The sequence below is a fragment of the Cetorhinus maximus genome, chromosome 22 (assembly GCF_964194155.1).
Source record: "Cetorhinus maximus chromosome 22, sCetMax3.hap1.1, whole genome shotgun sequence".
Lineage (NCBI taxonomy): Eukaryota > Metazoa > Chordata > Chondrichthyes > Lamniformes > Cetorhinidae > Cetorhinus > Cetorhinus maximus.
The window spans coordinates 3,326,712-3,346,769 of record NC_135900.1 but is presented as its reverse complement, the minus strand read 5'-3'; the positions used below and the strand labels follow the sequence as shown (position 1 = coordinate 3,346,769).

The window sequence follows — 20,058 nt, the reverse complement described above, 5'->3', positions numbered from 1 at the left end:
CTCATAGTTTTGAAAAACTTTACTAGGTTACATTTACGTTTTTATATTTTACTATGTTAAGGGTGCTATATAAATGCAAGATGTTGTTGTTGTAGGAATTATATATGGCACCAAGTTTAATGGGTGTGATGATGGCAGGATAAAGATTTTGAGACTCAGGAAAGGGTTTCAGGAAGTGGAAAAGAAAAGTTGGCGAGTGTAGAACAGGGTGAATCTTCGCTATCACGCATTTTAGGCTCAGGCCAAAGGCCAACTTCACCCACAGCAAGTCTTGATTTGAAACAGGAAGGAAAAAAAGGCCCTGTAGAATGACCTAGGAGGCAAAAGAGTGGACAGGTTAAAGGTCAGAGTCATGCTATCCATGAAGTAGTTTTAGACAAAACGGTTATATTTGTGAGGGACGGATGAATTAACATTTTGGATGTGAACCATCCATCAGACTTGCAACTGCAGGTTTTTCTTTCAGTTCCTGGAACAAGGTGGGCTGGGTTGTTTTCAGACCTGTCAATTCACGAGAATGTGAATCAACACAAAGGAATGGTTCAGAAAGAAACATGAGTACACCGAGCTGTGAAACTCCCTGTGGGAGACTCTCTCACATTGGCTCCAGTCCCCAAGCAGCACAATTTAATTCCAGGTTCACGGGATAACACAGGGCATTAAGGCGGTGATTTCCTGGACTCAGAAATGGATAGGCAGCAGTTAAAAATCAGAGTGGGGATCAGGGGGTGGGTGGGAGGGTCTGAGGGGAGGCTGGGTGGATGGATTTGCTTGTCCACTCCATTGATGCCCAAGTCTGGTGCAGCCCTGCAATGCAGAGGGTGTCACCCATCGTCATCGTCTGCTGCACCCTTTACAACCTGGCACTGCAATGGGGGGAGGAGCTGGAGGTCTCCTCCGATGAGGGTGAGGAAGTCCTCAGAGGCGATGCTGACGGAGATGAGGCCCTCGCACTGACCAGACGAGGCAGGCACTCTCAGGAGGCCCTTAAAGCTGCTAGGTTTGTGGAGGATGATGACGACATGCAGTGAGGAGACACCATAGATCCTCACATTGCATCTGTGAATGTCTGACTCCAGTCTGGCTTATGGCAGCTCACATATCCTCTGTGAGAATGCTCCTGTCATGGAGACGCAGCGGAGACCCTAATAGTCGCTCAATTGCAGGGGAATGATGATGACATGCAGTGAGGACACTCCATAGATCTTCACACAGCCTCTGTGAATGTCTGACTCCTGTCTGGCCGAGGGCAGCTTGCTTGCGCTCTCTGTGATCAGGGTCATATCATAGAGACGCAGCCATGAAATTAGAAGTATCTGATCCTTTGTCCGCATTCAGCACCTGACCCTTTCAGGAGCACAGCATCACTGGTCACAGATGCTGGTGTGATGGGGGCCAGCAACACCTTAAAGGTGCTGAGAGCACACAGAGAGAATGAGGGAACTCTGTGACGCCTGCCCACTACATTCTGGCAGCAATCACAAGCACCACCGAGGTGCAGGCATCAGTAATATGTCCAGGGAGTGTGAGGCTGGACCATCACTTTGGTCGGAAGGCTGCACAAAGCACAGAGAAGAGGCCCTGGACTGAGACACCTGCCTTTATCTTGTGCAGAAAGGTTCAAATCTCAGTGACAAAAACACTGCTCATCAGAACAAGGAGCCATAGGCAGGGAGACATTCTTGGGAATTTATTGACAATAGTGAACATTAATATGTACAAGTGATTAACACCCGTGTCCTGGCTGTGCAATTAATTCTTAACTTTCCTAACCCTACCGCTATGTCTTGGTGCTCCCTTGACATCCACAGCGGAGGTGAAGGCAGCCTGCTGACTGCTAGGCTATGGCCTCAGCGATGGAGTTGAGCCCGCGCAGCAGTGATGTCCTGGACCAAGGTCTCCATGGCGACTGCCATTCTACCAGTGTTGACCTCGGTGCGTTGCAATGCCGGCGCTATCACCTCAGCCTGAAGATGGACAGACTCCTCCATTGTGCCTTACAATCTGAGGAGTGCACCAGACATCCATTCCTGATGTTCCCGAGCTTACCTTTGCAGTTCCAGCAACTGTGACATGGCTGAGTCCAGAGGCTCGTCATCTGACTCGGACCCAGCAACGTTCTGGCCTCCAGCAGTCCTCCGAGTTCCGGACACTGGAGAAGTCCCTGCTGCCGACTGCTGTGGATCAGGAAGTGCAATTTGTTCACCAGATTGTGATCCCGGGGTGAAATTGTAAAGCTAGATCCCAGCGAGGTGTGTGTCTCTGTGCTGGTGGAGGGTGTGGCTGAGCGCTGTGACGGGACTTCATGCAGGATGCCTCCAGATTCCTCTTCCGAGGTGTCTTCGGGGCTTGACTGGAGGCCCTGGCTCATGGACCCTCTTGGCTGTTCCCCAGGTGTGCCTGTGAAAGCAAGGAGAGATAATCAGTGCCTGGCAGTGGCCTGTGAAAGAGGACACATCACTCACAGCATGGTTATCTGATGGATGTTGCACTGCTGGATCCTCACTTGGTAGAGCAGCGCCGACCTCACCGTCAGCACAGGACCGGTCCCGGTCATCGCTGGCCAGCTGGATGGCTCTGTTTTCAAAGTCGGTGAGGACCTTGATTTCAGGCATTCCTTCATCGGTCTGTGACCTCTCCTTCTTGATGTGTGCCAGCTTATCCTGCATGGATAGAGATGGAGAGAGTGTAAGCAGGATGCCTGCCAGGCCAGATGATGAGTATGCCTGGCCTGTGTGGGTGGTGAGTGGTCCCATGGATGGGATGCGGACAATGATGGTGTGTGAGAGAGTGAATGGTGATGTCCCTTGAACTGACAGCGAGTGAGGGCCCTGTGGATGTGTGATGGGTTTGTGAATGACAGTCGGGAGTGATAAGAAGAGTGACTTACCCTGGCGGAACAGAGGAGCTCATTCATCCTCTTGCGGCGCTGGGTGGCTGACCTCTTTTGAAGGGCGTTGGCGCTGACCACCGCTGCCACTGCCTGCCAAGCCCGGTTGGTGATGCCGCTGCCCATCCTGAGGCCACAGCGGGGGTATAGGACATCCCGACAGGTCTCCACTGCATCCAAAAGGCATTCCAGAGATGCATCACTGAAGCGGGGGGGCTGCAGTCTTTTTACCTTGCGGGGTCATCCTGTCTTCCATGCAGCAGTCGTGGTCTGGAAGCACTGAGATGTCTGCTTGTGGCTGGATTTTAAATATGGTGTCCGGTGTGTTGAAGCGGCGAGGTGATGGTGGGCGTGCGAATGAGAGCCCACCTGCCATCGAAATGGCGTGTTTCCCGGGAGTACTTAAATAATGTGGTGGGTTTGGGACAACACTGATAAAAACCCACAACCGTGGCCGACGGGTAAAACGCCGTTTAACCCGCCCGCTACTGCACTTAATCCAAACCTGGTACGATTCTGCCCATTGTCTCGGACCCACTCCTATCTCTCTCAAACTGAATGTAAAATTCAATCATATTATTGCTGCTACCTAGGGGCGCCTTCACGATAAGGTCATTAATTAATCCTATCTCGTTGGTCAATACCAGGTCTAGTATGACCTGCTCTCTGGTTGGTTCCAGAACGTACTGTTCCAAGAAACAAACCCGAAAACATTCTATGAACTCCTCATCTAGGCTACGTTTGCCTATCTGACTTTTCCAGTCTAAATGTAAATTAAAATCTCCCATGATTATCACCGTGCCTTTCTGACAAGCTCCAGTTATTTGTTCCTTTATGCTCCACCCTGCCACGTGGTTACTATTCGAGGGCCTGTACATGACTCCCACAAGTGACTTCTTACCTTTACAATTTCTCATCTCCACCCAAACCATTTCCGCAATCTGGTTTCCTGAATTTAGGTCATCCCTGTGCATGTGGGAGCTGCTGGACGCCAGTGCGATCCACGGTGACCACATCTGCAGCAAGTGTTGGCTGCTTAAGGAACTTCAGCTCAGAGTTGATGAGCTGGAGTCAGAGCTGTGGACACTGCGACACATCGGGGAGGTGGAGAGTTACCTGGACACCGTGTTTCAGGAGACAGTCACACCCCTCAGATTAATTACATCAAATTTGGTCCGTGGTCAGGGACAGGAGGGCGTGACTGTGAGTGAGGCAGGTATGGGGATCCAGAATTTAGCTTTAGAGGAGCCTCAGCCAGTGTCCTTGTCCAATAGGCACGAGGTTTTTGCTCCCGGTGTGGACGAGGGCACAGACTGCAGGGAGGATGAGAAAACTGATCACAGCACCATGGTACAGAGCGCCATTCAATTGTGGGGTGGGGGGGAGAAAAGAGAAATGTAGTAGTATTAGAGGATAGCATAGCTAGGGGAATAGATACTGTTCTCTGCAGCAAAGACAGAGTCCCGAAGGCTGTGTTGCCTACCTGGTGCCGAGGTTAAGGACATCTGTTCTGGGTTAGAGAGGAACTTGGAGTGGGAGAGGAAGGATCCAGTTGTCGTGGTCCACGTAGGTACCAACAACATAGGTAGGACTAGGAAAGAGGTTCTGCTGAGGGACTACGAGCAGCTCAAGGCTAAATTAAAAAGCAGAACCACAAAAGTAATAATGTCTGGTTTACTATCTGAGCCATGTGCAAATTGGCATAGGGTAAATAAGATTAGAAAGGTAAATGTGTGGCTCTAAGATTAGTGTGGGAGAAATGGGTTCCGATTCATGGGGCACTAGCACCAGTACTGGGGAAAGAGAGAGCTGTTCTGTTGGTGCAGGCTTCATTTGAACCATGCTGGGGCCAGTGTCCTGGCAAATCGTATAACTAGGGTTGTAGATAGGGCTTCAAACTAGTTTTTTTTTATTCATTCATGGGATGTGGGGTTCGCTGGCTGGGCCAGCATATATTGCCCATCCCTAGTTGCCCTTGAGAAGGTGATGGTGAGCTGTCCTCTTGAATCACTGCAGTCCATGTGGTGTAGGTACACCCACAGTGCTGTTAGGAAGGGAGTTCCAGGATTTTGACCCAGTGACAGTGAAGGAACGGCGATATATTTCCAAGTCAGGATGGTGAGTTACTTGGAGGGGAACCTCCAGGTGGTGATGTTTCCATCTATCTGCTGCCCTTGTCCTTCTAGGGGGTAGTGGTCGTGGGTTTGGAAGGTGCTGTCGAAGGAGCCTTGGTGAATGCCTCCAGTGAATCTTGTAGATGGTACACTCTGCTGCTACTGTGTGTCGGTGGTGGAGGGAGTGAATGTTTGTGGATGTGGTGCCAATCAAGCGGGCTGTTTTGTCTTGGACAGTGCCCAGCTTCTGAGTGTTGTTGGAACTGCACTCATCCAGGAAAGTGGGGAGTATTCTATCACACTCCTGACTTGTGCCTTGTAGATGGTGGACAGGCTTTGGGGAGTCAGGAGGTGAGTTACTCACCACACGATTCCTAGTCTCTGACCTGCTCTTGTAGCCACAGTATTTATATGGCTATATTATCTAGAGTTCTTTGTTACAATTCTTTGAGGATATAACAAGCAGAGTTGATAAAGGGGAACCGTGTATTTGTATTTCCAGAAGGCATTTGATAAGGTGCCACATAAAAGGTTGTTGCACAAGATAAGAGCTCTCAGTATTTGGGGTAATGTATTAGCATGGATTGAGGATTGGTTAACACACAGAAGACAGAGTATTTTTCAGGTTGGAAAGGCATAACTAGTGGAGTGCCACAAGAATCAGTCCTGGGATCTCAATTATTTACAATTGATGTTAATGACTTGGAGGAGGGGGCAGAGTGTAATGTATCCAAATTTGCTGATGATACAAAAATAGGTGGGAGAGGATGGTGTGATGAAAACATAAGGAATCTGCAAAGGGATATAGATGGGTTGAGTGAGTGGGCAAACACTTGGCAGATGGAGTTTAATGTAGGAAAGTGTGAGGTCATGCACTTTGGTAGGAAGATTCAAAAGGCAGACAATTATTTAAATGCAGAGAGACTCCAAAAAAGTGCAGCACAGAGGGACCTGGGTGTTCTTGTGCATGAAACACAAAAAGTTAGCATGCAGGTGCAGCAAGTAATTAAGAAGGCAAATGGAATTTTGGCCTGTATTGCTAGGGGGTTGGAGTTTAAAAATAGGGAAGTCTTGTTACAACTGTACAGGGTGTTGGTGAGGCCACACCCTGTGTACAGTTTTGGTCCCCGTATTTAAGAAAGGATATACTGGCATTGGAGGCTGTTCAAAAGAGATTCGCTAGGCTGATCCCTGGGATGAAGGGGTTTACTTATCAAGAACGGCTAAACAGTTAGGCCTTTATTCATTAGAGTTTAGAAGATTGAGGGGTGATCTTATTGAAACGTACTAGATTCTGAGGGGGCTTGACAGGGTAGATGTTGAGAAGATGTTTCCACTAGTGGGGGAATCTCAAACTAGGGGACATAGTTACAGAATAAGGGGACACTCATTTAAAACTGACATGCAAAGGAATTTCTTCTCTCAGAGGGTAGTGAATGTCTGGAATTCTCTACCCCCGAGTTGTGGAGGCTAGTTAACTGAAAGTATTTAAAGAGGAGGTATTAGATTTTTGAAATATCGGGGAGCTGAGGGCGATGAGGAGATGGCACGAAAGAAGAGTTGAAGCCTGGGACAGATCAGCCATGATCTTATTGAATGGCAGGGCAGGTTTGAGGGGCCGAATGGCCTACTACTGCTCCTATTTCTTACGTCTTATGTCTCTCTATTGTGCTAATACCATCATTAACTAACAGCCACCAACCCCGCCCCCCAACCCCGCCCACCTTTTCCTCGCTTCCTGTCCTTCCTAAATGTCCTATTAATATTCAGGTGCCAATCCATGTCCTCCTGCAGCCATGTCTCTGTAATGGCTATCAAATCGTAATTATTTATTTCTACGTGCGCTCTCAGTTCATCTGTTTTGTTTTGAATGATTCATGCATTCAGATAGAAAGCCTTAAGTTTGATCATTTTATTCTTTTTATAACCTCTAGTCTCATCTGTTGATTTACTGTTAGATTTGTAATCTCTGTCCCTTCCTGTCACACTCTGATTTTCATTCCCTGTAACAATACCTGTCTCTTTTGCCTTGTCTCTACTGTTTGATTTACTACATCTTCCCAAATTTGATCCTTTGCCCCCATTATTTAGTTTAAAACCCTCTCTACTTCCCTAGTTATGCAGCTCGGAAGAACACTGGTCCCAGCACGATTCAGGCGTAGACCGTCCCAACGGTACAGATCCCACTTTCCCCAGTACTGGTGCCAGTGCCCCACAAACCGGAACCCACTTCTCTCACACCAGTCTTTGAGCTAACCTGATTTGTCTTGTGCCAGTTTGCACGTGGCTCAGGTAATAACCCAGAGACTATGACTTTTGAAGTTCTGCTTCTTAATTTGGCACTAAGCTCCTCATACTGACTATGCAGAACCTCCTCCTTTGTCCTGCCTATGTCATTGGTACCAACATGGACCATGATGACTGGGTCCTCCCCCTCCCACTGCCAGTTCCTCTCCAGGCCCAGAACAGATGTCCCAAACCCTGGCACCGGACAGGCAACACAGCCGTCTGGACTTGTGCTCTTTGCTGCATAGAACAGTGTCAATCCCTCTGACTATACTGTTCCCGACTACGACTACATTCCTTGTAACTGCCCCCACTTGAAAGCTTCCTATACCACGGTGCCATGACCAGTTAGCTCATCCACCCTGAAGCCCCACTCTCATCCAAACAAGCTAAATAAAGCTCAAACCTGTTGGACAGTTGCAAGGGCTGAGACTCCTGCACTCCTACCGTCTGGGTCCCCCTACCTCCCTCACTTGTAGACACACCCTCCTGTCCCTGACCACTGTCCAAATCAGTAGAGTCCATCCTAAGGAGTGTGACTGTCTGCTGGAGTAATATGTCCAGGTAACTTCCCCCCTCTCTGATATGGCGCCATGTCTGCAGCTCGGCCTCCAGCTCAATAACTCGGAGCCGAAGTTCCTGTAGCCGCAAACACCAGATGCGTTTGCCCTGGATCACACTGGTATCCAGAAGCTGCCACATCCTGCAATCACCTGCCCTGCCACCTCCAATATGTGTTAATTAATTAATAATTGCTAATTAATTATAATAAAGCCTACCTTCCCAATGGGTTTTGGCATGCACCTAATTACTGGGTTCCAAATTGACCCTCTAAAATGCTTTTGTTAAAAAGAGACTTTGACCACAAGGCAAGACAGGACTCTGAAATAGCAAATAATATCAGTCTATTTAAAAGAAAAAGGTAGACTGAAGAAATACATGGCCAACTTCTACAACCTCAATTGGACGATCACCCCTGGTGGAAGTGTGAATCTTCCTCAGGTTCCCGAACTGACAGTGATTTCCTGAAATCCTGCCCCAAGGAACACTCAGTACCACAACAATTACAGTCCAGCTCGCAAGCAACAAGATGGTTCTGGAAACCCACCTTTAACCCTTGAATTAGCGTCATCTCATCTCAAATCGGTTCTGCTGTAATTAGCCAATTGCTCAGAGTTGTTACTGGGTTAATCTTATTGGCTGTGACCATTCACGTGCATCGTTCCATGAAGCTAAACAATGAGATGGTTCATGATATTTCTTTAGCTGAATTTGGACAAGTCTTCATTTATTCTCTTGCCACCTGTCCTAGGTAGTCAAGGAGAGTAGCTGAATGCTCTCTGTTCCCACGTACAGTACTAACAGCAGCAAATTAATATTTTAAACTTTAAACATTAGAATATTACCAGACCTTAATAACTACTTATTCTTCAATTATATATTGAGGTTCACTACTTATTTAATCATCCGTTTCTGGCCGTTTACTAATTATACAGTAATTTTTGATTAATACATGTGATTGATTATAAAGTACAGAATACAAAATAACTTGTTTAGCCCAGTGTGAGTACAAAATGGCTCCTTGACCTTGTTAGCCCACTACAGTGAATATAATGTAATGATGTATATAAAACTTACTAAAAACGGTCTAGAGTCAGACTAGCCACATGGACTGCAGCGGTTCAAGAAGGCAGCTCACCACCCCTTCTCAACTAGGGACGGGCAATAAATGCTGGCCCAGCCAGTGAAGCCCGCATCCTATGAATGAATTAAAAACACTAAAACCTACTGTCCAGGTCTGTTTGCAGGGCTAACAGGGCTGCACTATAGAGAGCCGGCATCAACTCAATGGGTCGAATGGCCTTTTTCTTCATGGGCCTGAACTTCCACGGCATCGCAGTCAGAGTGGGATTGCCACTCCGCTCCTACTTCCTGACCTTAAAATGTTTTCGATCCTGGCTAGCCCGACCTTCTGATTCAGGCCAGGTGAGAACTGTGCAAGGCAGCGCGCTCCTGAGGCTTTTAGTTGAACACTGCTGAATTGGAGGTGAAGGAGGCCACGCCCCTTTTTTATGGCACTTGCTCCCAGGTAAACCAGGTAAGTTTAAAGGTCCAGCCACTTTCAAGCCAGGGAGAACCTGTCAGGTAAGTTGTTGGAATTTGGAGTGAGGGTTTGGCTAGTCAGGGAAGGAGGTTTGGGCTGGGCCTGGAGTGGGTGGTGGGTGGTGGGGGTGGGGGGCTGGGGGGAGTTGTCGGAAGGTGGAGGGTTCCTCCTGGTAGATTTTTAAAAAGAGCAGGTGAGTTCTCTCTGGTGTCTCCCTCAACCAGGTCCAACATCAATAAAAACGATTGTCTAGTCATTGTTGCTGTGTTGTTTCTGGGACCTTGCTGTTCATAAATTGGCTGTCATATTTCCAAGATTACAAAACTTCGAAAGTAAAGTCACTATAAAACATTCGGGGCATTCTGAAGTATGAAAGATGCCTTGTAAACATAAGTAAGTCTTGTTTTCCTATTTCTTTGATAGCTGCAGAGAGCAGGTTGGATGAGAAACCATTCCAGTGGCAGATTCACGATGGGAATCAATGGTTGGATGTGGCCCATGATGAGATAATAGAAGCACAGTACACACTGCCTACAGCAGAAGGAATACATCTCCACACTGATCAACACGGGTAAGTGCAACACAGAGGCACCCCAATAGCACAGTCTGAAGAAAACCTATCATTTTTTAAATTTGTTTCTGGAATGTGAACGCCATTGGCAAGGTTCACATTTATTGCCTTTCCCTCAAGTGTTCAAAATGATAAGGGAGTTTGACAAAATAGATAGGCAGGTGATCACACAGATTTAATATAATTGGTAATAAAGCTGGATATGGAGGAGGTGAAGAGAAATTCTCTTGGTGCAGTCAGTTGTTGTGATCTGGAAGGCATTGCCAGAAAGGCCAGTGGAAGCAGATTCAGTAGGAACTTTCAAAAGGGAATTGGATAAATTCTTGAAAAGCGGAACATTTGCAGGGCTACGGGGAAAGGGGGGAACATTAGATCAGATCAAAGGTTATAAGGAGCATCTCAAAGGAGGAGAGACTGGTGACGAGGTGGAGATGTATAGGGAGAGAGTTCCTGAGTTTGGGGCCTAGAGTGCTGAAAGTATGGCTGCCAATGGTGGAGCAGTTAATATCGAGGATGCTCAAGAGGCCAGAATTAGAAGAACACAGAGATCTCAGGGGGTTGTAGGGCTGGAGGAGATTACAGAGATAGGTCATGGAGGGATTTGAAAACAAGGATAAGAATTTTAAAATCAAGGCATTGCTTAATCAGGAGCCAGTGCAGGTCAGTCAGCACAGGGGCTGATGGTAATGCTGATAGGTTAGATGAAGATGAGTGGACAGAGGCTTGTGTGGAGTGTAAACACTGGCAGATCGAATATTTGGGTCAAAGGCCTGTTTTTGTATTGTGTGACTCTATATCTTGGTTCTCCCCTCACCCCCAGTTTCAGTTGATCTCTACTGCCTACAGTGAGAGAATGACAAAGTGACTGCTATCCGTTCTTACTGTGCCATTCCCGGGAAGTATAACTCTGATTTAATGAAAGAAAATAAACAGACTAAACTTACAACAAAAGCAAATTACTGCAGATATTGGAAATCTGAAATATTCAGCAGGTCAGACAGTGCATATGGAGAGAGAAACAGAATTAACGTTTCAGGCCAATGATCTTTCATCAGAACTAGGGGGAAGGGATGGGAAATATTAGGACTGCTCCCCTTGGGACAAAAGTTTAAGAGGTGATTTAATCGAGATTGTCAAGAGGATCGGAGGTTTGGTAAATGGGGAAAGGCTGTTCCTTCAGGTGAGTAGGTCAATAAACAGAGGCCCTGGATTTAAACTCACTGGTCTAGAGGGGAGGTGAGGAGAAATTCCTTTACTCTGGGAGTTGTAGGGATCTGGAACTTTCTAAGTGAAAAGGTAGTGGAATCTGATTCCATAAATAATTCAAAAAGTGAGTTGGACGAATACTTGAGGATGAGGAACTGACAGAGTTAGGAACAAAAAGTGGGGAATGTGGGGCTAAGGACGACTGCTCTTTCGAAGAGCTGGTGCAGACATGATGGGCCAAGCGGCCTCCTTTTGTACTGTAAGTATTGGTGAATACCGACTGTTCTAACTCCAAACTTACTTTTGCCTTTCTGTTTGGTTGTAGAACAATCTGTCTCAACTTTGACAAGATGGAGGTTGTTGGCAGCAGTTTCAAACTACAAAGGCTGACGTTCCCACAGGCCCAACCGAAGAATGACTACATCTGGTATTTTCTGGATGATTGTTCCTGGAGGGAGTATGGAGTTCAGGTAGGATTACAGAAGATTGGAACGGATTTAACATTGAAGCGGATGCAACATGCATCTGAGTTCACTGAATGCAGCACATATAACGTTGCTTTTAAATAGAATATTATCATATCCTTTTGCCCTTATGGGGGTATTATGGGATATTGTTTATATCCTTTGTCTCCCATACAAATTCAAAGGCTTGGAAACATTGAACACTCTGGTTAATACCCAATATTAAATCAAGTCAATGAGATAATTTACATACAATGAACGGAATTTTCCAGTCCCCCCCCCATGGCCCACGGCAGGTTCCCCCGCAGCGAGGCCGCTGAGCCATTGAAATCTCCATTCACATCGGCGGCACTGGAAGATCCCGCTGGCGTGAGGGGCTGGAAAATAACGGCTAATGTGTTAAGCTTTCAGTTCTAATTGACGAATGAAAGAAAGACTTGCATTTATATAGCGCCTTTCACAACCTCAGGACATCCCAGAACAGCCAATTAAGTACTTTTGAGGTGTGGACACTGTTGAAATGTAGGAAAGGCAGCAGCCAATTTGTGCACAGCAAGATACCATTAACACCAATATGATAATGACCAGATAATTTGTTTTTGTGACGTTGATTGAGGGATAAACGTCAACCAGGACACAGGGTGCCCGACACTTCTTCAACATATCACCATGGGATCTTCTACATCCAACTGAAAAGGTAGACGGGGCCTCGGTTTAAGCTCTCATTCAAAAGACGGCAGCTCTGACAGTGCAGCACTCCCTCAATGCCGCATTGGAATGGCAGCCTAGATTTTGTGCCCAGGTCCTGAACTGGGACTTGAACCCACAACCTTCTGACCCAAGGGCTACAGACAAAAAGCAGGGGTATGGAGCTAAGCACAATTATTCTTTCAAAGAACCAGCAGGGGCATGATGGGCAGAATGGCTTCCTTCTGTACTGTAAGTTTCTATGATTCTAGGGCTAGCACAGATGAATTTATGGGGAAGTTAGATAAACATACAAGGGAGAAATCATACACTCAGAATCGTAAAAAAATTAGAGCATAGAAGGAGACCATTCAGTCCATCGAGTCTGTGCCAGCTGATATAAAGTAATCCAGCCTAATCCCACTTTTCAGTTCTTGGTTCATACCTGTAGGTTACTGTACTTCAGGTATATATCCAAGTATTCTTAAATGTGATGAGAGTTTCTGCTCTAATGCTCTCTCAGACAGAGAGTTCCAGGGTGAACAAATTCCTCTTCAACTCCCTGCTAATCCATCTAATCAATCATTGTAAATATCTCCTCCCCGCCTATTGTTTTCTCTGCGCAGGTAAAATCGGTCATCCCTATTTACTCCGTCTCGGCCCAATTTTATACACCTCAATTAAATCTGCCCTCAGCCAAAAAAAAATTCCAGCCTACACAATCCTTTCTCATTGTCAAAATTCTCCATTCCTGGCAACATCTTCGTGAATCTCCTCTGCACCCTCTCAAGCGTAATCACATCCTCACTAAAATCTTTCTTCTTAAACAGGCCCTCGGGATCGAGGGTGATTTGCTTCCGCTTCGGTTTGATGGGCTCTGAGATGGCCGATAAGTCCAATGCGTGATCTTCAGGCTCTGCCACATGTAGGGCAGGTGGTGCTTGGGAGTTGGGTAGGTGAGGTATTTGGAGGTTTGTGCAGTCTCTCCGATGCCTCGACCTCACCTCTGTATGTTCCTGACAAATTTTTTCGATGTGTTCAGTGTCTTCCAGGATAAACCTCCTCCATTTTGGTTGGTCACAGGCCAGGGTCTCCCATATGTCAATGGGGGTGCTTGATCTCTTCAGGGATGCTTTGAGGACATCCCTAAAGTTTTACAACTACCTCCTGGGAACCTTCTCCATGACTGAGTTCCAAGTAGAGCAGTTGCTTCAGGAGTCTGGTGTCAGGCATATGAATGACATGTCCCACACAGCGGAGCTGTGTTTGAGTGATTAGCACCTTGATGCTGGGCATGTTAACTTAGGAGAGGACGCTGTTGCTGGACCCCCTTTCTTGCCACTGGATTTGGAGGATCTTGCGAAGGTACCGCTGGTGGTACTTCTCCAGTGTTTTGAGGTGCCTGCTGTAGGTTGTCCAAGTCTTCCGAAAGATATAGGAGCATGGGGATCATTGCTGCCTGGTGAACCATGACCTTAGTCTTGGGTTTCATATCCTGGGCTTCAAATACTCTTTTCCTCAGTCGACTGAAGGCTGAGTTAGCACAGTTTTGGTCTCCATATTCAAGGAAGGGTATACTTGCATTGGAGGCGGTACAGTGAAGGTTCACTGGATTGGTCCCTGGGATGAGGGGCTGTCCTATGACGAGAGGCTGATTAAGTTGGATTTATATTCACTGGAGTTTAGAAGAATGAGAGGTGATCTCATTGAAACATATGAGCTTCTGAAGGGGATTGAGAGGGGAGACACAGAGGCTGTTTCCCCTGGTTGGGGAAGCTAGAACATGGGGGCACAGTCTCAGGATAAGGGGTCAGTCATTTAGGACTGAGATGAGGAGAAATGTCTTCACTCAAAGGGATGGAAATGTTGGGAATAATCAGAAGCCCTCACTGGAATCCAGTACCCTCTGCTAAAACATCTGTTTCTTCTGTCAAGGGCACCAGCGGCAGGACAGCAGGAATTAAAAGTTCTGATATTGAATACCAATTCCAGGCAGCTCCTCAAACTGTCTACAAGTTTCAAGTTGGAAATTCAAATTACACCATTAACTTTCAAGGTATGGAGATTGTTTAGTAGAATTCGTGTGCTACAGTGTGGTCAGCCTGGAACTGTTCTAGTCTGTTAATATGACATGTATTTCTCTTCTCTCCTCCACCCTTAGCAATGATTCAGACTAATGTTCAAACAGGTATGACGAGAAAGGTCAGGAGGAGGTCACTGTTTACTCCAGCGAGTCAGAATGAAAACAGGTTAGTAAAGTGTCAAAGAGAAAAAAAATCCAATTTATCTGAAGCAATAATGGAACTTTGAAGCAAGTTATCCTGAAACAGCAATTTGCATTTATGTACCACCTTTAACATGATAAAACTTCCCAAGGTGCTTCACAGGGGCTCATATCAAACAAAATTTAACACCAACCCACATATTAGGGTGATACATTAGAAAGTAGGGTGATCAGAAGCTTGGCCAAAGATGGTAGGTTTTAAGAAGCGACTTAAAGGAGGAAAGGTGGAGAGATTTAGGGAGGGGATTCCAGAGCTTAGGGCCCAGGCAGTCGAAGGCATGGCCGCCAATGGTGGAACGATTAAAATTGGGGATGCTCAAGAGGCCAGGATTGGAGCAGTGCGGAGATTGCGGAGGGTTGCAGAGCTGCAAAAAGTTCCAGAGATTAGGTTGGGGGGTTGAGTGGAGGCCATGGAGGGATTTGAAAACAAAGATGAGAGTTTTAAAAATTTAATTGCTTTATCCTAAGGGTTTCATAGGCTACAATATGCTCTGTAATTTTTAAACAACTTTTACCAATTTTAAAAGGTAGATTTTTTAAATTGCTTGTTCCACTAATGGGAGGTGCCATATTTCCTCAGTCTTAACCGGTAGAATGGATGTAATTGGAAGCTTGACATTGACCAAGGTGCAATTACAGTTAAATCTATAAATCCTGGACACATTAGTGAATGGCATCAGCTCTCTATGGATTTGTAGGTCTCCTTATTTTCAAAATGATTATTGTACTTCCTGTAAACACTTTCAGGAGGCTGGAGAGGTCTTTACCCAGCATCCGTAGCTGCAGAGAAACAGCTCTATCCCTGGGATAAATCCGTGGAAATATTCAATGCCAGAGACACAGCCGTTCCTTTGCCAGAGTCAGGGCACAGTACAAAGGACAGGAACTGGAGCAGTTTAAAAAGGATTCCCTAATTTTAATTAAATTATTGAAAAACAACAAAGGTTATATTTTACAGCCCATAAATTACTTCTTTTTTTTTAAGTGTAGCTACTTTTGTTATTTAGGCAAAAACAATAGCCAATTTGAGCACAGCAAGATCCCACAAATAGCATCTGACAGACGGCACCTCTGACAGTGCTGCACTGGAACGTCAGCCTAAATCACATGCTAAAGGTGACAGGGGTGCGAGCTGGGAGGCTTTCTCCCTCCAAACATCTGGAGGATGTTACATGAAGGCAAAGGACTTTGAAGTCAAGGTGCCAGGGAATGAACAGTAAATGGCAGTCAGCTGGGCAAGCCCTCCTCGAGTGATGCCTTCTGAGGCAGGAAGACTTGATGGAGAAATCATTGTTGAAGTGACGTTGACACCTTGTAGCAGATGTTAGAGGTCAGCATTAGCTAAGCTCCAGGAGCAGTATAGTACTGAGTGGAAGTGCTGCAGTGCCAGAGATGCTGAAGCCCTATCTGCCCTCCTAAGTGGACATAAAAGATCCCAAAGCCACTATTCACACATAAAGAGGTAGGGCAACTTTTCCTGGTTAATATTTATCTCTGAACCAAAAAGTAAACAAAGCTGATTGTCTGGTCATTACCATCTTGCTGTTTGTGGGAGCTTGCTGTGCGCGGATTGGCTGCCACATTTCTGACACTACAGCAATGACTACATTTCAAAAGTACTTCACTGGCTGTGAAGCCCTTCGGAGCATCCTGAGGATGTGAAAGGTGCTATGTAAATGCAAGTCTTTCTCCTTCCTGGGTTGCCTGCCCATAACCTTTGCCACAGTTGTCTTTTGATCCAGTGAATTTTTTGCGGGTGGGGACAAGAGAAAGCAAGCTGTTTTTAATAAAAAGAGAAGGAAAGTTTAGTAACTTGTTGATTTTGAAATCTACAGCACTTCAGACGCAGTGGCTCACCAGACTCTACCTACACCGCCCGCCTGCTGTACTTGGCAGTTCCAAGCTGATGATGAACAATGGTTGGAATACAGGAGATGGGTAGGTACATAAATCTGGAGTTTCAGATCCGTCACCAAGAAACCAGGATCCTGGAATCTCACGGGGTTTCCCTGAGAGGAAATTGGTTCAGCTGCCAGACACAGAAATGCAGATCAGCCGAAATGTAATCCTGCTGGAATTCTGCCCCGTTAAACAAGTCCAGGAAACTTCCAGAAGGGGTCTGGGTGGTTGAGTGAATCTTACAACTATCCGCCCTTTCTTGCCACCATCCCCCCCCACTCACTCCACAAGAGCAAGACAGTTTTGCATTTTTATAGTCCTATAAAAGGCCACCAGACTTCCCAAAGCACTTTAGAGGAAATTAATATTTAGTATGTATTCACTGTTGTAATGTTAGAAATGTGGCAGCCAGTTTGGACACAGCAAGCTCCCACAAGCAGCGATGATCAGATAATCTGTTTTTGTGATGTTGATTTGGGCTGAGTATTGGCCCCAGGAAACTGGTAAGATCTCCTCTGTTCTTTGAATTAATGCCACGGGATCTTTTACATCCACCCGAGGGGGTAGGCAGGGCCTCGGTTTAACATCTCTTCCAAAAGGGGGCAACTCTGACAGGGCAGCGCTCCCTCAGTAATGCACTGGAGTGCCAGTCTTGATTTTTGTGCCCAAGTTGCTTGAGTGGGACTTGAACCCACAACCTTTGGGACACAGATGAGCGTACAACCCACTGAGCTGACACCTCACGGAAGTGTGATGGGGGAGCTCCCAAGGAATCGCACCCAGCACTTATTTGGCAGTCCTCAGTGGAATGGCTGACAGCTGTGGCCAGTCTCTCTCTGAGCTCACAGGAATGATTCCAGAAATCAGCCAGAGAGAGTTAACCTTGGCGGCGTTCGATCACAGTAACACTGGGGCCAGAGTTTTCACGTTAGCGTGTGGGGGGTGGGCCCCACACGCCAACGCATAAAATGGCATGCGGTGACGTCGGGCGAGCGTCCTGACGTCACCACACGGCATCGTGATGTTTCGGTGGGCGGGCTCGCGATGATCTCCGATGCGTGCTCGCCATTAACTAACGGGCCCCTTAAGGTCCCTGAGTCAGTAATTGATGCCGATTTTTCGGGACCCGTGCGATCTTCAGGTCGTTGCATGAACGCAACGGGTAGGGTGGGGTAGGGCACATTTTTATAAACCTCATCCACGGGCGGGATAAGAGGGGTGAGTGGGGTCGCCAGTGGTATTTGTCAGATATTTAATGCTTAAAGTTACTGATACTTGCCTGTGTGAGCAGGAATACTTCAAAACTCTTCACAGCTGCTTGGGCAGGAGTAACAGGCTTCAGGTCAGGACTCTGGAGTAAACATCGTTTCTGGGGCCTTGCTGGTTTCAGGCAGCCTTCCCTTACCCTGGGAATGGGAGTTGTGCTCTCCACTGGAGGCACCTCCTCTGAGGAGGAAGGGAGGGCCAGAAGAGGGAGGAGGCCAGGAGTCCACATTCAGCCACCTGTGGAAGGAGAAGCACAGGCACAAGGGCCGCAGGGCCAACAGGTAGTCCAAGGCAGAAGGGGCCACAGAAGACGCCACTATCTTGCTGCCGGGGTTTACAGGTGGCAAAGCAGCAACCTCAATATGTCTGAGGTGCAATGCCGAAGGAGGCTCCGTCTGTCAAGAGAGACAGTCAACTATATCTGTCAGGTGATAGGCCCTGAGATCTGCGCCAACTGTGTGGGTGAGTACCCCATGCCAGTGGCGATGAAGGTCACAGCTGTTCTCAACTTCTATATCTCTGGCTCTTTCCAGGGGTTGGTGGGTGATCTTTGCAGAATCTCCCAGTCAGCTGTCCACACTTGTGTCAAGCAGGTGACAGACGCTCTGTTCAGGCTGCATTGACTTTCATCCACTACCATGTCCATCTCCCATACTGGCACTGACCAGCTGAGGTCAATGCTGCAGTGAGAGCTTGCAGGTTCGAACACAACTCCAGGAGGAGCCTGTCCATGAGAGTCGCCACTCTCTCCATGGAGGAAGCATGGCGCTTGGCCATGAGGCTCATTGCATCGGTGATGCTCCACGTGGACTCCTCAAGCACGGGCACCATGCCACGCATAGCCTCACGTATCTCCGCCAGATCCTCCCGCATACCCTGCTGCACTTCCAGCGTCTGTTGCCTCAAAGACGACTCCAGAGGCACATCATCAGCACCGACTGAGCATGTGTCTGGTCCCCTCCAGTCCTCCGACTGCCAGCGCCATGGGCACTCTCTGTCTCCGCCCGCACCTCAAGCGAGTGTGAAGTGCCCTCACCGCTGTGCCTCGGGACACTAGCTGATGATCTCATTCCCACTGAGGTGCTGGTATCTGCGCTGGTGCCTGCCTGGCAGAGGTGGTATGATGCTGATGAGTCGAAATATCCAGGGCCCTCGGGTGTGAGAGGTGGCCCCTCTGCCTCCTCCTCCCAGCCCTGCTCCGGTGATGCTGAAAGGAAGAACAGGGACATTTGATTAGTTAAAGTGGAGACAATGTCAATATGCATGCCTGGCCCCCGGATCATTATGTGCTCATCCTTCCATAATCAATGGTCAACCCATGTTGGAAGCTTCAATCACTGAGCATTGAACAGTGGCATGGCTGCTGGAACACACATGGTGACCTCAGTGCATGACAATCTTACCTCCCCGTGGCACCCCAGCCTCACTGCCACAGGTCGACCTGGGCTCATGCCGCGTCTCCAGCTCCATCGCCTCCTGCTCGTATCTGGTGATTATGGCCAACTGGGCCTGGCTCCCGCCAGTCCACATTCGCTCGGAGGCATTGTGTGCAGTATTCTCTTGAAAGGGAGAGAGGAGCATTGATTAGTCCACCCTGTACCTGGATTGCCATCACATCCCTGCCACCCCAGCCTGAGTGGGACATTTCAGGACTCCAGTGAATTGTGACCTCGCAGCTGCTACACACTCACCAAGAAGCCAGGGCTGACCACCCCCCCACTTGCCCACATGCTGCCTCTGTCACATTTGCCACCACACGGTCTAACCATGCAAAGCAAGGAGGCACAAGCACGTGGAACACTGAGGGTAGCAGATGGATGGGTGCCCCCCCACCTAGAAGCTCCCCTCCCAGCCTGTCAGCAGCCTGACTTTGACATGTTTTGCAGTTCCAGCACTGCGCCTAGGTGCAGATCCTTGAAGTATCCCCCAAAACAGTACTCCGGGTGTCAGTGTCACACATGCTGCGGGTGCAGGACCCATCTCAGCACTACCCTCTCAGGGTGAACTGGGCATGGAATTACCTATGAACCTCTGATGGCCCACCTAGCGAGGGAAACAGGCAGTGGATGATGCAATGCTGTAACTGGGGGCGGGGTGGGGGAACTGGGGGGAAAGACTGTCTGCTGTGTTAAGTGGCCTAGGCCAACATGGTACTCACCCTTACCGAGTGCAAGAGGTCATTGAAACACTTGCGGCACTGGACCCATGTGCATCGCACCACGCCATGGGAGCTCACTATGCCACCTCCTCCCTGGCATGTTTGGTCAGGTGGGGGGGGCTTCCTCCT

General features: G+C 47.7%; 1 protein-coding gene across 3 annotated transcripts in view; it reads left to right on the top strand.

The window, feature by feature from the left end:
* Window positions 1–20,058, top strand: part of LOC144696406 (putative E3 ubiquitin-protein ligase DTX2) — a 40,603-nt gene that overhangs the window by 1,321 nt on the left and 19,224 nt on the right. For all 3 annotated transcript variants that reach the window (XM_078567653.1, XM_078567654.1, XM_078567655.1), the window contains exons 2-6: window positions 9,818–9,965; window positions 11,497–11,641; window positions 14,258–14,378; window positions 14,484–14,571; window positions 16,442–16,544. In XM_078567653.1, coding sequence (XP_078423779.1) covers window positions 9,818–9,965; window positions 11,497–11,641; window positions 14,258–14,378; window positions 14,484–14,571; window positions 16,442–16,544 — 605 coding nt within the window. The remainder of the gene's footprint in view (window positions 1–9,817; window positions 9,966–11,496; window positions 11,642–14,257; window positions 14,379–14,483; window positions 14,572–16,441; window positions 16,545–20,058) is intronic.